This window comes from Schistocerca americana, chromosome 9 (genome assembly GCF_021461395.2).
Source record: "Schistocerca americana isolate TAMUIC-IGC-003095 chromosome 9, iqSchAmer2.1, whole genome shotgun sequence".
Taxonomy (NCBI): domain Eukaryota; kingdom Metazoa; phylum Arthropoda; class Insecta; order Orthoptera; family Acrididae; genus Schistocerca; species Schistocerca americana.
In genome coordinates, this window is record NC_060127.1 from 66206219 (window position 1) to 66222204 (window position 15986).

Below are 15986 nucleotides of genomic sequence, written 5' to 3' on the forward strand. Positions count from 1 at the left end.
GAACTTTGTTCCTTCATCAGTGAGGGGAGAGGGGAAAAAAGGGAAGAAGGGAAAGTGGATTCAGTTACTCACAACCCAGGTTATGAAGCAACAGGGAAAGGTTATGAAGCAACAGGGAAAGGTTATGAAGCAACAGGGAAAGGTAAACAGGGAGGGTAGCAAGGATGGAGGCATGGTTGTCAGAGGGAAGCCAAAGATATTCTACTTATATCTTATACTAGAATATCTTTGGCTTCCCTCTGACAACCATGCCTCCATTCTTGCTACCCTCCCTGTTTACCTTTCCCTGTTGCTTCATAACCTGGGTTGTGAGTAACTGAATCCACTTTCCCTTCTTCCCTTTGTTCCCCTCTCTCCTCCCTGATGAAGGAACAAAGTTCCGAAAGCTAGGAATGTAAATTTTCAGTTCTGTTTTATGTGTATCTATCGGCTGTACTGAGCTAAGTACTGGCCAGCCCCTCTATCTCTTTGTTAGTATTTATTTAATGAAAGAAGCATAATATAACCTTCTGTTATACATCATTACAAAGAGTATTTAAAAAGTTTTTTTTTCACTCAAAAACAAGTTCAGAGATGTTCAATATGGCCCCCTCCAGACACTCGAGCAATATCAACCCGATACTCCAACTCGTTCCACACTCTCTGTAGCATATCAGGCGTAACAGTTTGGATAGCTGCTGTTATTTCTCGTTTCAAATCATCAATGGTGGCTGGGAGAGGTGGCCGAAACACCATATCCTTAACATACCCCCATAAGAAAAAATTGCAGGGGGTAAGATCAAGGCTTCTTGGAGGCCAGTGACGAAGTGCTCTGTCACGGGCTGCCTGGCGGCCGATCCATCGCCTCGGGTAGTTGACGTTCAGGTAGTTACGGACAGATAAGTGCCAATGTGGTGGCGCTCCATCCTGCTGAAATATGAATTGTTGTGCTTCTTGTTCGAGATGGGGGAACAGCCAATTCTCTAACATCTCCAGATACTGTAGTCCAGTTACAGTAGCACATTCGAAGAAAAAGGGACCAAAAACTTTATTGGCTGAAATGGCACAGAAAACGTTCACCTTAGGCGAGTCGCGTTCATACTGAGTTGTTTCCCGCGGATTCTCAGTGCCCCATATACAGACATTGTGACGGTTGACTTTCCCGTTAGTGTGGAAAGTTGCTTCATCACTAAACACAATGTTTGAAACGAAAGATTCATCTGTTTCCATTTGAGCAAGGATAAAATCACAGAAATCGATTCTTTTAATCTTATCAGCTGCAGACAGTGCTTGAACCAATTTCAGACGATAAGGTTTCATAACTCACCTTTTTCGTAGGACTCTCCATACAGTTGATTGTGGAATTTGCAGCTCTCTGCTAGCTCTGCGAGTCGATTTTCCTGGGCTGCGAACAACTGCTTGCTGGATGCGTGCTACATTTTCATCACTCGTTCTCGGCCGTCCAGAACTTTTCCCTTTGCACAAACACCCATTCTCTGTAAACTGTTTATACCAACGTTTAATACACCACCTATCAGGAGGTTTAACACCACACTTCATTCGAAATGCTCGCTGAACAACTGTTGTCGATTCACTTCTGCTGTACTCAATAACACAAAAAGCTTTCTGTTGAGCGGTCGCCATCTTAGCATCAACTGACGCTGACGCCTAGTCAACAGCGCCTCAAGCGAACAAATGTACAACTAAATGAAACTTTATAGCTCCCTTAATTCGCCGACAGATAGTGCTTAGCTCTGCCTTTTGTCGTTGCAGAGTTTTAAATTCCTAAAGTTGTGGTATTCTTTTTGAATCACCCTGTATATAGACAACTTTTTATGTTGATTGCCGGCCGAGTGGTTCTAGGCGCTTCAGTCTGGAACCGCACGACCGCTACGGTCGCAGGTTCGAATCCTGACTCGGGCATGGATGTGTGTGATGTCCTTATGTCTGTTAGGCTTAAGTAGTTCTAGGTTCTAGGGGACTGATGACCTCAGATGTTTAGTCCCATAGTGCTCAGAGGCATTTGAACCATTTTTTTATGTTGATTAACACCATGGCAAAAATTAGGTATTTCGCCACACCTAAATATAGATACACACCTCTAAAGTGGCTAAAAAGATTGTCGCGCAATTCTGAGAGCTGAGGTTTGGCTGGCCACTGCTACTTTTCGCATGAACCAGTCACACCAAAGTTTCAGAGGTTTATTCCCACCTGTGATGTCTTTATATGGTCATATTTAATCAACATTGGATGCCTAGGTGAAAATGTATGCATCTGCAAAATTGACCGTAATTTTCTACATACAAATTTTAGTGTAATTTTTGGGGGCAATCTCTCAACTGTGTCTTGTTCAATTCTTTTTCTTGCCTCAGTTGGAAAGAGCATGCTTTTAAACTTTCAAAGCTATATTGCTTAATTTCTGGATCTTAAATTATGGTTAGAATATAATAGAGGGAAACATTCCACATGGGAAAAATATATCTAAAAACAAAGATGATGTGACTTACCAAACGAAAGCGTTGGTATGTTGATAGACACACAAACACACACCCAAAATTCAAGCTTTTGCAACCCACGGATGCTTCATCAGGAAAGAGGGAAGGAGAAGGAAAGACGAAAGGATGTGGGTTTTAAGGGAGAAGGTAAGGAGTCATTCCGATCCCGGGAGCGGAAAGACTTACCTTAGGGGGAAAAAAGGACAGGTATGCGTGCGCGCCCACACACACACACACACACACACACACACACACACACACACACACACACACACAAGCAGACATATGACAACTGTTAACTTTTTCACCTGCTTTCTGCATTGCCCTCCAGGAAACTTGGTTCCCGGCAATGCGGACCCTTGCCCTTCGTGGCTATTGGGGATTTTACAAGAACCATAGCGAGTCTAATAGAGTGTCAGGCGGCGTTTGCATCTATGTCCTGAACTCGATAAGTAGTGAACCTTTGCCCCTTCAAACTCCTCTTGAAGCTGTGGCTGTCAGGATATGGACGACACAGAAGTTAACTGTCTGCAACGTATATCTTCATCCAGATGGTGCAGTATTGGCTGCACTGATTGATAAACTCCCCAAACCTTTCCTACTTTTGGGAAATTTTTAACTCCCATAACCTCTTGTGGGGTGGCAATGTGCTTACTGGCCTAAGTAGAGATGTTGAAATTTCCTGTCTCAACTTGAGCTCAGGTGCACATTGTGGCACAAGGCACATATTCGGCCATTGATCTCTCGGGCTGCAGTCCTGTCCTTCTCCCATCTATCCACTGGAGAGCTTATGATGACCTGTGTGGTAGTAACCACTTCCCCATCTTCTAGTCACTCCCCTGGCATCTTACCCACGGACACCTACCCAGATGGGCTTTGAACAAGGCAGGGGGTGGGGGCGGGAGGGGGGGGGGTAGCCTTCACCTCTGCTGTCACTGTTGACTCTCCCCTACATGGTGCCATCGATGTTGTGGTTGAGCAGGTCACTGCACAGATCGTTTCTGCGGTGGAAAATGCGATTCCTCGTTCTTTAGGGTGCCCCGACGAAAGACAGTTCCTTGGTGGTCACCGGAAGTCGCTGAGGCAAGTAAAGAGCGTCAGAGAGTTCTACAGTGACATAAACAGCACCCTTCCCTAGAGCACCTAATAGCCTGTAAGTGCCTCCTCTCTGTGGTTTTCCTGTCCTCTTTTGTTATTTGTGGTTTTTATTGCCTTTCTGTCGTTCTTGTCGTATTTCCTTCCTTTCCTTATTGTGCTCTAAGTCTCGTTTGTTATCTTCTTTCCCCTGTATGATTGTTTTAACATGAGCAAGGGACCGATGACCAAGCAGTTTGGTCCTTTCCCCCTTTTTAAACCAGAATTGCTCAGTCAGTAACAGCGTCACTGGCAGAAGGTGAGGTTTAGAGTTCGAGTACACATTCGATGCACAGTTTCGATCTGAAGGGAAGTTTTCTTGGGTGCTTAGATGTTGATTGTAATGTCTAGCTACAACGAATTGAAGGGATAACCCATATTCGTCACAAATGTAATGGATCTGACAGCCCATATTGTGATCCTGATGATGAAGGCTGATTGTAGGGTTTGACTAATAGTTAACTCCAGATTAGTTTTTGTCTGATTATTAACTCTGGAATTTAATTGGTGCTGTAGAAAAGATGAGACATTGAGGAACTGTGGGTTTTACAGGAGGCATGCAGGCTTGGAATCAGTGGAGCACTGCCGCCGCCGGATATGCTGCTGCCGCCGCTGCCCAGGCATACCCCGCAACTGCAGCGGCTGCAGCCCCCACTGCGGCGGCCACAGCTTCTCCGTACACCATGCAGTACGGTTACTATGCTGCCACTCCCACAGCTGCGACCCCTGCCATTGCCTCGGCAGCTGCAACTGCGACAGTGAGTGTCAAGTTGTTCCTCTCTGTTTTCTTTGACACCTTCTATCGTTGTCGGTGTTTGTACTGGAAATAAGTTTGTGAGATTTTGGGTAATTTAAATCTATAAATTTCCTGGCAACATGTTAACGTATATTTCAGGAAGTAGTTCATTCTCCATCTGTGCAGAGCTATCTGGCTTTCCTATGAAATGTTTGAAATTTTTAAATACTTGAAGCTGTCACAGCTGTGTAGTAGTATTTGCGACCTGATTTCTGTATGTGTGTTGGAATAACAAAATACAGTTCTCATAGCGACAGCTTTGTAATCCTGTACTGAGTATGTTTGTGTGGTTCCAGTTAATGAGCAAGATTGAGTTTCTTTTGGAGGATTCTAATAGTCTTATAACTTAAGCAATTTCTCAGCTTTTGTTTCGTTAAAGAAAATGTAACACACAGTGAAACAAAGCATTTAAGAACAACACAGCAGTTATGTTACAGACCGACTTGCCATCCGCAACTGACTGTTAAAATGGTGACTGGTAGCAGAACAATATTATCACAGCATAGAAATGATGACAAAATTTTTGCTTTGATTGGTTGTTGCTGTGATCTCATGTAAACAACTAGCTGTCAAACTTCCTGGCAGATTAAAACTGTGTGTCAGACTGAGACTCGAACTTGGGACCTTTGCCTTTTGCCGGCAAGTGCTCTCTCATTCTGGAACTAGCTGTCATTTGTTATTTTGTTCCAGGTTGAAAAGGTAGATTCTCTGCCAGATATGAAAGGTCTGTGGAAGCATTTGTGGTTGTGGACCTTAATGAATAATGTGTACTGACACAAAATTTCAATCTTCATAGTTAGCAGCATTTGGTAAATTTGATCATTGATAGTACAGTGGAATTTTGCTTGTTAGTTCTACTGATATGTGCATCCTCTCAGGTTGGACTGGTCAGCTTTCAAGTGACTTACAGGAAGAGCATGCTGGCGTTAGTGACGAGGATATAGATACATTGACCTTTCACAACTCACAGTGCTGTACCTTACCCTAAGAGCTCTGTGGACCTCAGTGCTCATTATTCTGCCTTTGCCATAGTGCCGTAGACATTTAAGACATGGTGCCCTTGGGTGCCTGTGTACTGTGTGGGCATCTTAGGTCTTCTGCACAAGGAGCAACTGAAATGAAACCTGTTGCTGGTGCGAGCTGGTAATTTGTTGATTTCCAATCACTTCCTGTGTGGATGGTGCAATTCCAGAGTGACATTTAAATTGCTTGCAGTGTGTTATGAATCAGTTACCAACATCTTTGCATCCACATTGCCAAGTAATGTGGGCTGTGTCATGTCCTAGAACACAGCTCCATGTTGGTTTAATTTGAACATGAACGAGCCGGTTGTGAACATTAGCTTTGCACGAGAAGTAAAAGAAACATCTTTTTAAACAACCACTAGTTCCCCAGCTACTACAGGAGGGATCTGACACAGAAATTGTGTTTTGAAGTGGGAAAAGAATTACGTATACATGTATATAGTATACTGTACAGATATTTAAAATAAAATTACCAATACATTAACGGGAGCAGCTGTACAAAAAACGTGAATCATACTGAGAGTATTCTTTTGTATGACTAGCAGTCTTTGTCATTTTGCAAAATTTCATTTTCAAGTGAAAACAAACAAAGAAAACGGCAGAAAAATGACAGAAAACACACAGATCTCTGATATGATATATGTAAATGCAATGATGTTCACATATAAATGAGCACAAACCATTATGTGACAACCTTTCCACATACAGTATACCCCACTTTTACGTTTCCAGAATTAATGTTTTCCTGCTGTTTATGATATTTTTTATCACTGCTGTCCAATTTCCTATGTCCACAGTGTTAATTTACACCCGATTTTGCGACAACATATTCATAATTTTCCTGTGCTTTACACTTTGTGAAAAAATATTCATGGAGAAAAAGTGACATGAAATGACACTAGCATGACGTTGGTTCGCATAGTGTTACAGACATTATGTGGTTAAGTTTCTTGACACGAAGGCGCTCTACTCTGCGGATTTGAAATGGTAAACACATAAAAGTAGGAACAATTTGTGCTGTATTTCCTGCTGCTACCAAGCTCCACTTGGCGTGTTCGCTGATGGGAGTAACTAGGTTTGTTCGAATAAAGATATCGCGACCAATGACAACCATATCCAAACTGTGCCTACTTCACATGAGCTGTTTCGTGATTGTTGTGATTGTCATGACACCTTTGTGAAATCATATTTGACATGTTTCGTCTGATGGCTATTGGTGCTAGTTGACACCTTCACTCACTTTGCATGCTCAAATGTTTTTGGTTTAAAAACAGCTCCAATTACATATTTTTTCATGCTGGGCAAAATGTGTCTGAGAGTCTATCCTCATTGTCAAGTGCAGTGTTTCTGTATGTATTTTTTGTGATAATTTGCGTATGTGTGGTTTTCTACATAACTGAGAAGGCAGAGTACCTGTTATCTCGCAAAGATGACTACAGTGCAAGAACAATACATATGACAACACCACACAAAATACTTACCTAAATATTTGTACTTGATGAAAAATTCTTGAAAAGCATCATGCTAAGCAGGAGATACTACATAACTGGTGCTGCGTTTTGTTATTTAGATAGTGAATGACAGCTGCAGGCTTTCCAGAAACATTCATTATGATGTATAAAATTGACTCAGATGTTTCTACTTTACGGACAGTTATCAGTTCCAGTTACATCAGTGGTTTTTTATTACATAATAAAAGAGTCTGTGACAAGTATTTTTATGCCAATTATGTACATATGTCATCCATAAAGTGTGAAAATGTAAGGGTATCCTATACATAACTTCTACAGCTTAAAATGTTACTTACTACGTTTTACATTTTCGTGCAGTTTACATTTTTTTAAAAAGTTCCCTTGAAAAGTGTAAAAGTGGGGTTTCACTATGTATAAATCTCAAGACATTAGGGCTTTCAAAATGAAAGTAATGTCATGTTATGGCAGAAGAAATCTACTGTGCCAAATAACTGTAGCACTGTTTAGTCATTCCATAAAAAGCTGTCGGACAATGGGAACTCCAGGTTGGAATATCAGTGCTATAAGAAAAAGTGGAATTGCTACTCTCCGTGAGTTGCAGAGAGGTACAACAAAAAGACAGTTACAAATTAGCATCCGGCCAAAGTCGCTCTCTGAAAAGGAAACACACACACACACACACACACACACACACACACGCACACACACACACTTGTGTGCAAGGATACCTTGCACATGCATGTCCCCATCTCCAGCAGCTCGGGCCAGAAAGAAAATTGTTAGGTACAGTGGAACAATCTGGAGGGAGCAGAGAATGGGAAGGGATACATGGTAAGGGTGGAGGGGGAGTGTGCTGTCGAGTGGAACATGCTAACAGGCACAAGTTGGGAGGCTGGATTGGATTTGAGGGGTGAGGAGGAGGAGTGGGGAAGGGGAAAGATGGGCAGGTGCATTGATAGAGGGCGACACACAAAAAGGGCGAGGGGTCGAGAATAGGGAGGAGATGATAGGATGGAGGGGCTGGAAATGGCTGGGTGGAAGGAGTGGTGCAGTAAGTTACCATAGGTGGAGGCTGGGATAATTTCGGGAACGGAGAATGTGTTGTACCTAATGAGGAAAGGTTGTCTTCGCCCTGAGTCCAGATTATGAAGATACCCTCATTCCTTCACAAACTCAACACCTTCCTCTCATCAGCTTCACCTGGTCCTCCTCAATGCAGTGTGCCTCCTTCATGGACTTTGACCTCCTCCTCTCTGATAGCTCCATCCACACTTCCGTCCATATTAATTCCACTAACCATGAACAGTCTGCATTTCGAAACTGTCACCTCTTCCACAGCAAAAAATTCTTCCTATACAGCCTGGCCACCCTAGGACAGTGTATATGCAGTGACAAGAACTCCCTCACCCAGTATGTAGAGGGTCTGACCGAGGCGTTCACAGGCAGGCACTATCCACCAGATCGAATCAGGAAACATATCTCCTGTGCCATTTCACCACACACCCCGATTCCTTCAACCAACCCCAAGAACCAGCTATAAAGTAATGCCCCCTTAGTCACCCAATACCACCCTGGACTGGAACAACTGAACCATATCCTTCGACAGGATGTTAATTACCTATCATCATGCCCCGAAATCAGGGACATCCATCCAAGATCCTTCCGACCCCTCCTAAGGCGATGTTCCGTCACTGAACAATCCACCCACCCAGCACTTCCTATTCCAGTTCTGTCACACACTTGTCTTACCCCATCAGAGGCCGGGGCACCTGAGGCTGGGACACGTGTGAAAGCAGCCATGTCATATACTAACACTGTTTCAACTATTGCACAGCTTTTTATATTTTTATGACTACCAGCCAGCTGCCACCAGGATGAATGGACACTGCCAGACTTGACCAAGAGCGAAATAGACCAGCCTATGGCACACCATCCAGCTGAACATAAAATCCATGATTTCAGTGGCTGCTTCTCTACCCGTGCCTGTCTGGATCCTCTCCTGCACCATCAGCTTTTCTGAATTGCACAGATGGGAGTTGTCCTAAAACACATTCTTCACTCCTGACATTATCTGGGCTTCAACCTACTGTCCTGCACTTTGTATCTTGGCAGTCTAGTCCCAGCATACTCAGACAGCACTTTCCTCCCAACCTCCACCCATCTCTTGCTACCCCTTCCCTTTTCCCTTCCCCTACTCGACCCCACCCCACCCCACCCCGCCCCCTCCAGATTGCTGTTTCCATTCTACGTGACAGTTTCATTCTGGTCTGAGCTGCCAGACATGGCGGTCATGTGCATGACGTGTGCTTGTTTGTGTGAATGATTTTGTGTTTTCTTTTTCTGGAGGAGGCTTGGCAGAAAGCATTTGTGTCTTTTATTTGTGCCTGTCTTGAGTTATCTTTTCCCTATAAAAAGGTATGAATTTCGGTTGTGCCTTGCAGCTCCTTGCCTGCTTTATATAGCCTGTAGTTTATATTTCTTTAAATGTGTGGTTGAATCTAGAATTTTCTTAATTTTCTAATTTATGTGTAGTAAATATGATGATGATGATAAATAATAATAGAGAACTATATCGTCTTCTGAGCTTGAATCTGTACTCGACTTGTTAAGTGTAACCAAAAGATACTCATTTGGAACAAACAGCACTCCTCCATCACACTTGCACATGACAACTGCAGTTTTCCAGTTCAGAGTTACACTTTGTGTGGAACTGCATTGCCAGCCAGTTGGCAACCAATTGCTGTTTTAGATCGCCTACCTGTAGTGTTCCTTTTCAGTTGCTCCTTTGCCCTTGTGGATGTTGGCTGTTGGGGGTCTCTTATTGCTGTTACTGCAGATATTTGTTTTATGAGCATTAGGGCATGTTCCATGGCGTAATTTTCTGCCTAATGCTGCATTTCCCAATGCTGGTGATGTCGATGGCTTTAATGACTCAGAAAACAGTTCTTGAACAAACCGAGCAAGCCAAACTGTTTAAATGTGTCCACACTGTGGTAGGTTTGTGTTGTCGTCGGACCGCTGCCTAAGACCACAGAGTCGTGCTTACATGTTACTGAGCTTGTAGTGGAGGAGAGTGGGTGCCTTCTGTCTTCTTTAGCACTTAAAACCCACAATTAATGTAATTTCAGCCACCCTCCTTTTCTGTTAAAGTTGTTTCTGTGCTTCTGAATTTCTGTTGCTGCATGCGTGATAGCGATTAGATCTTGCTAGAGGGTCATTCCGTGTCAAATTAACACACTGATTAAGTTTGACATTCTCAAATTTTGATGAAACTAGGTGCACTTTGGTCTCTACATAGTTATCAACAAGAACCATAAACTTTTTTTCGTGATTTAATTAAAAAAAATATTAAGCCTTGAATTTTCAAACTTTCATTAAAAATTTCTACATCCTGGTGTAGAAAATTGCCATTTTTGCCGGAACCAGATGAGGTACAGACTTGCAAAATGTGTCATTTTAAATTTCTTTAGATGGGCTTTTAATTTGTATGCAAAATAATAGTATTCAAAAATTAAATTAAAAAAAAATAGACTTTAATACTCTAAAAAGCCATATTTTTTAACTTTTGAAAAAAAAAAAAATCACAGAATTTTACTCTTACACTTCTGAAAGTTTCATTTTGGGATCATCATGGGATCAAATGTTGCAAAATTTTCAAGTTCCATGTGTTCTGTGAAAAATGACTTTCATAGAGGTTCTGCATTAAGAAATAACCAAATTAGTTTTAAAACAGGGTGTATATGACCTGGGACAACTGGGAGATCCGGGAAAAACCGGGGAATTTTTTCATCCGGGAGAAAACTGGGAAAAACCCAGGAATTTTTCATTGTTTTATTTTTCAATTAAATTTTTGTGACTTTGACTGGTAAGAACCAATACTCTAACAAAGGACATTATTGTATCCCGCTACTGCAGAATAATAATGCAGCAATAAAACATGAATGGGCGGGAAGGGGGGGGGGGGGGGGGGAACTTAAGTTCTTAAGTTGCAAGGAAATGCGCCGTATACAACAACAACAACACAGTGCTCGTACAAGCGTCCGCCAACAGTAAAGTGTGTCAAAGGCTTTAGGAACACTATGCAATGCTTTATAACAACAAATTGCCTCCGATGAGCGTGACGTGACAACTGTTTAAATTAGATTGGTTTGAGCAGTTGCGGGCGGGCTCTTGCGCGTGCTCAGTTGAGTCGCGTATGAGTAGTACCTTCTCCGCTTCTGGTTACAGAATTGTGGCTGCGCGCCGCTACTTAGTATTGCCCCTGTTCCGGGGCTGATGCACAGAGCAGTCAGAGTTGTGGTGGGGAGGTGGGTCGTCTACACGTGACCTGTGTTTACGTTCAGTGATTTTGTTGTTTCTTCTTCGTTTATTGCTCTCACATTAAATGATAACAAAACGGATTTTTGTGGCCGGGAGCTATCAAATGAATTAAAATACATTCGCATAATTACAGCAGGCTAAAATATGTTAATAGTTTCAGATTTTATTTCCACCTTTGGCAGTCAAGCATTTTGCTAGAGAAAGAGCAGCGCTTGGAATTGAATGTCAATATTGTTTGCTTTAGCATGTTTCTATGTGCCACATGTCAGCGTAGAAAATAAAAAAAAGCTCTAATCGCATGTAACGGGACGACATTTGAATGTGGCCAAAATATATTAACAGGTTCTGTTTTCCAGTTGCCTTATAGTGTGGGCACTATAAACTGGCAGTTGGCTGTGAGTGTAAACAAACTAGAATTTTTGACCAAATGAGGGGAGAGGTGCATTATGGGGAAACCAGCCATCATAGGGCATCAAGCCCACATCCACACAATTCTCATCTACATTAGCATTTATCACAAATTATACATTTTTTAGGTCATGAGCTGTGGTTGCCTTCCTACACCTGATTTTATAATGGTGAACACTATTGGTAAGAGTGTATTTAAATCAATTGAAGACACTTATTTTCATTTTGGTGGCATTTCAGTTGAGGTAGAAAAATTTTGCTTACATTTGTAAAATCTTTTTACTTTTGAATGTGTCGTGCACGCACAAACTGAGTGTGAATGTGCTGCACTTTCCGGCACGGTCTACTTTTGACAGCATTTTGAAAACCTAACTTCAGCCAAATTTCTTTTTCAATATACAAAAAAAATATTTTCACAATTATCAGTAGCCAGAACTTCTGCATCTGAACTTCTTCCATCTACATGAAGAAGGCATTGTCTTTTTGCCTGGGAAAATTCTGTAACCTTTTGCTTTGTGTAGCAGGAAGCAAAGGAAATAATGTGGTCATAATTATGAGGAAGTTAGTATATATTTGCATTCCTAACAAATTATTTGAATGATGGGTGGATGTGGGAGAAGAGTGGAAACTTTCTCACATAAAATAGCTATGTAATTTGGAGATAGCAGTGGCAAGGGAATTGTTGCTTGTGTGTAGCCTGCCATGCTAAACATGGCCATGCGAGCACTTACAAATCAGGCAACACAGCAAGCATGTGGCACTTGAGGTAGAAATAAGATTGGCCAGCCCCTGCCATTTGAATCACTGGAACATCAGTAACAAAACTGTTTTAGTCAAAGTGTGGTATTAACCCTCTTCAACTGTTTAAATTAGATTTTAGATTAGATAGAAAGAAGGATCCTTTATTGTATGATTATATGATAGCGGAACAAACACTGGTAGCAGTTACTTCTGTAAAATATCTGGGAGTATGCGTGTGGAACGATTTGAAGTGGAATGATCATATAAAATTAATTGTTGGTAAGGCGGGTACCAGGTTGAGATTCATTGGGAGAGTCCTTAGAAAATGTAGTCCATCAACAAAGGAGGTGGCTTACAAAACACTCGTTCGACCTATACTTGAGTATTGCTCATCAGTGTGGGATCCCTACCAGATCGGGTTGACGGAGGAGATAGAGAAGATCCAAAGAAGAGTGGCGCGTTTCGTCACAGGGTTATTTGGTAACCGTGATAGCGTTACGGAGATGTTTAACAAACTCAAGTGGCAGACTCTGCAAGAGAGGCGCTCTGCATCGCGGTGTAGCTTGCTCGCCAGGTTTCGAGAGGGTGCGTTTCTGGATGAGGTATCGAATATATTGCTTCCCCCTACTTATACCTCCCGAGGAGATCACGAATGTAAAATTAGAGAGGTTAGAGCGCGCACGGAGGCTTTCAGACAGTCGTTCGTCCCGCGAACCATACGCGACTGGAACAGGAAAGGGAGGTAATGACAGTGGGACGTAAAGTGCCCTCCGCCACACACTGTTGGGTGGCTTGCAGAGTATAAATGTAGATGTAGATGCAGTCCAGTTTTTCCACTGAGTGCATTTTCCTCAACTTGCATTTATTATAGCACGCAGTGGGAACATATTGGACATAGTTTGACATCGGAAAATCATAATGTTGGACGTAGTCTGACAGTGGATGCAAAGTGTTAATGCTATCTTGAAAGAGGAATGATAACTCAACGATAAAGTGTGAGTTAAAGGTTGAGCAAATGAAAAACAAATGTAATCAAGTAGTGTGGAGTATATTGCAGTTGAAAATTAGTTTTTGACTGATAAATACCGTTTATGGTTCTCGGTAAATTTATGAAGTGTGATCGCAATTTTCATGATTTGTCATTTTCAAGTGTACATAGGGAGGTGTTGAAGCTTGTGTGCCTCAGTGATATGATAGCTATATCGTGGATGCAACGACAATGGAGGGGTATCTGTGGAAAGGGTGACTAACCTGTTGTTCCTGAAAAGGGACAGCAACCTTCTCATTAATTGCAGGAGCAATAGTCTGGATGATTGGCTGATCTGGCCTCATAACATTGGCCGACATGCCTTTGCTGTGCTGGTAAATAAGGGGAAGCTACAGCTGCTATCCACTCGTGCCCACTCTACCACCCTACCCTCCACCCTCCCTCAAGTGCAGGCTGCTCTATAATATTGCTTAGTGATCGTGAAATCCTCTTCAGTAAAATGTTCTGGCGGTAAAATAGTCACCCATTTGGATCTCTGGTTGGAGTATGTTGTCATCAGGGAAAACAAAAATTTCGTTCTATGGGTTAGAGTGTAGAATGTTAGATCCCTTAATTGGGTAGGTAGGTTTGAAAGTTTAAAAAGGGAATTGTAGGCCTAGTAAAGTGTGGTTGCAGGAAGAACAGCACTGCCGATCAGGTGAGGTACAGAGTTATCAACACAAAATCAAATAAGAATAAGGCAGAAGTGGATCTGATAATGAGTAAGAAAACAGGAATGTGGATAAGCTACTGTGGGCTATTTGTGAATGTGTTGTCACAGCCAAGAGAGTCTTATGTAACTGTAAGACAAAGATTTTGAAATACATTGGTTGTAAACTGCAGACTGAAACTGACAAAGTTACAGAAAGGTCGGAAATAGGACCTAGGTCAATTAAAGGATCCAGAGATTGTTCAGTGTTTCAGAGGGAGCACCAGGCTTTATTGGACTGAAAAGGGGGGAAAGAATAAAAGAGAAAATGAAAGTGTGGCTTTGAGAGATTAAATAGGAAATGCAGCAAAAGATCACATTTGTAAAAAGGCAACGCATAATAGAAATTCCTAAATAACACAGGTGCATTGAATTTGGCGAAAAGAGGAGAAAATATAAACGTGCAACAAATGAAGTTGGTGAAAGGAAACACAAACTCCAAAAAAAATGAGATGAGCAGAAAGCTCAAAATAGGTAAGCAGAAATGGCTAAAGGACAAGTGCAAAGTTGTAGAGGGGTGCATAATTAGGGGAAAGAAAGATGCCACCTATCAGAAAATTAAACAGACAGGATAAAAGAAAAGCAACCGTTTGAACATAGACGTAAGATGGCAAGCCAGTACTAAACAAAAGTAGGGAAAGCTTTAAGATGCAAAGAATATTTAGAGGGTCTTGTATAAGGGGAGCAAACTTGAGGATAGTATTACAGAAAGAGAAAAGGAAGTAGATGGAGATGAGACGGGAGATAAGATACTATGAGAAACAAGTACCCTCGAGTAGAGGACATTCCCTCAGAATTATTGAGATCCTTGGGAGAGCCAGCCATGACAAAATGATTCCATTTGGTGTGAAAGATATGAGGTGGGCAAAATACCTTCAGACTTCAGGAAGAATAAAGTAATTCCAATTCCAGGAAATGTAGGGGCTGACATTGTGAATACCACTGAACCATCAGGTTAGTAAATCATGGTTGCAAACTGGTAAAGGCCAGCCTTGGGGAAGACTAATTTAAGAACACATGAGGAACACCTTATGACTTACTGTAGTGGGTATATTGAAGAAAGGCAAACATGTGTGTATTGTACTTGCATATTTAGAAAAAAAAGCTTTTCGCAGCGTTGGGTTGACTACACTCTTCGAAATTTTGAAGTTAGCAGCAATAAAATACAGGGAACTAAAGATTATTTATAACTTGTACAGAAATCGGAGTGTATTTACAAGAGGCAGATGTGAAAGGGAAACAGTGGTTGCAGCCTACCAATGACGTTATTCAACCTGTTCATTGAGCAAGCAGGAAATGAAGGAGAAATTTGACAAAGGAAGAAATGAAAATTTTGAGGTTTGCTAACAACATTATAATTCTGTCAGAGGCAGCAAAGGATTTGGAAGATCAGTTGAATAGAATGAGTAGTGTCTCAAAAAGAGATTATTACATGAAGATTGACAAAAGCAAAGTGAAGGCAATGGTGTGTAATTCAATTAAATCATGTATCTGACAAAGTTGGATTAGTAAATGAGAAACTAAAAGTAGTGGATGAGTTTCACTATTTGGGCAGTAAAATAACTGATGATGGTAGAAGTGGAGAGGATATAAAATGCAGATACAGCAACAAGATTTTTTTTTTTTTGTTGGAAAAACGAGGTTAGCATCTAAAATAAATTTAAGTGTTAGGAAGTTGTTTGTGAAGATTATTACACCTGGAGTGTAGCTTTGTACAAAAATTGAATGTGGGCAGTAAGCAGTTCAGACAAGAAAAGAACAGAAGCTTTTGAAATGTGGTGCTATAGAAGATTGCTAATCATTGCTGAAGATTAGATGAATAGATTGAATGATAAACAAAGGGGTACTGAAACAAATTGAGGAAAAAAAATTATGCCACA

At 41.5% G+C, this 15986-nt stretch overlaps 1 protein-coding gene across 13 annotated transcripts in view; it reads left to right on the forward strand.

Moving 5' to 3' along the window:
* LOC124551171 (YLP motif-containing protein 1-like) overlaps nucleotides 1–15986 on the forward strand; it is a 383298-nt gene that overhangs the window by 27514 nt on the left and 339798 nt on the right. For all 13 annotated transcript variants that reach the window (XR_006967786.1, XR_006967785.1, XR_006967783.1 and 10 more), the window contains exon 4: nucleotides 4161–4366. Coding sequence is in view for 7 of the 13 variants with exons in the window: in XM_047126156.1 (XP_046982112.1) it covers nucleotides 4166–4366 (201 nt within the window). In the remaining 6 variants the exon portion in view is untranslated. The remainder of the gene's footprint in view (nucleotides 1–4160; nucleotides 4367–15986) is intronic.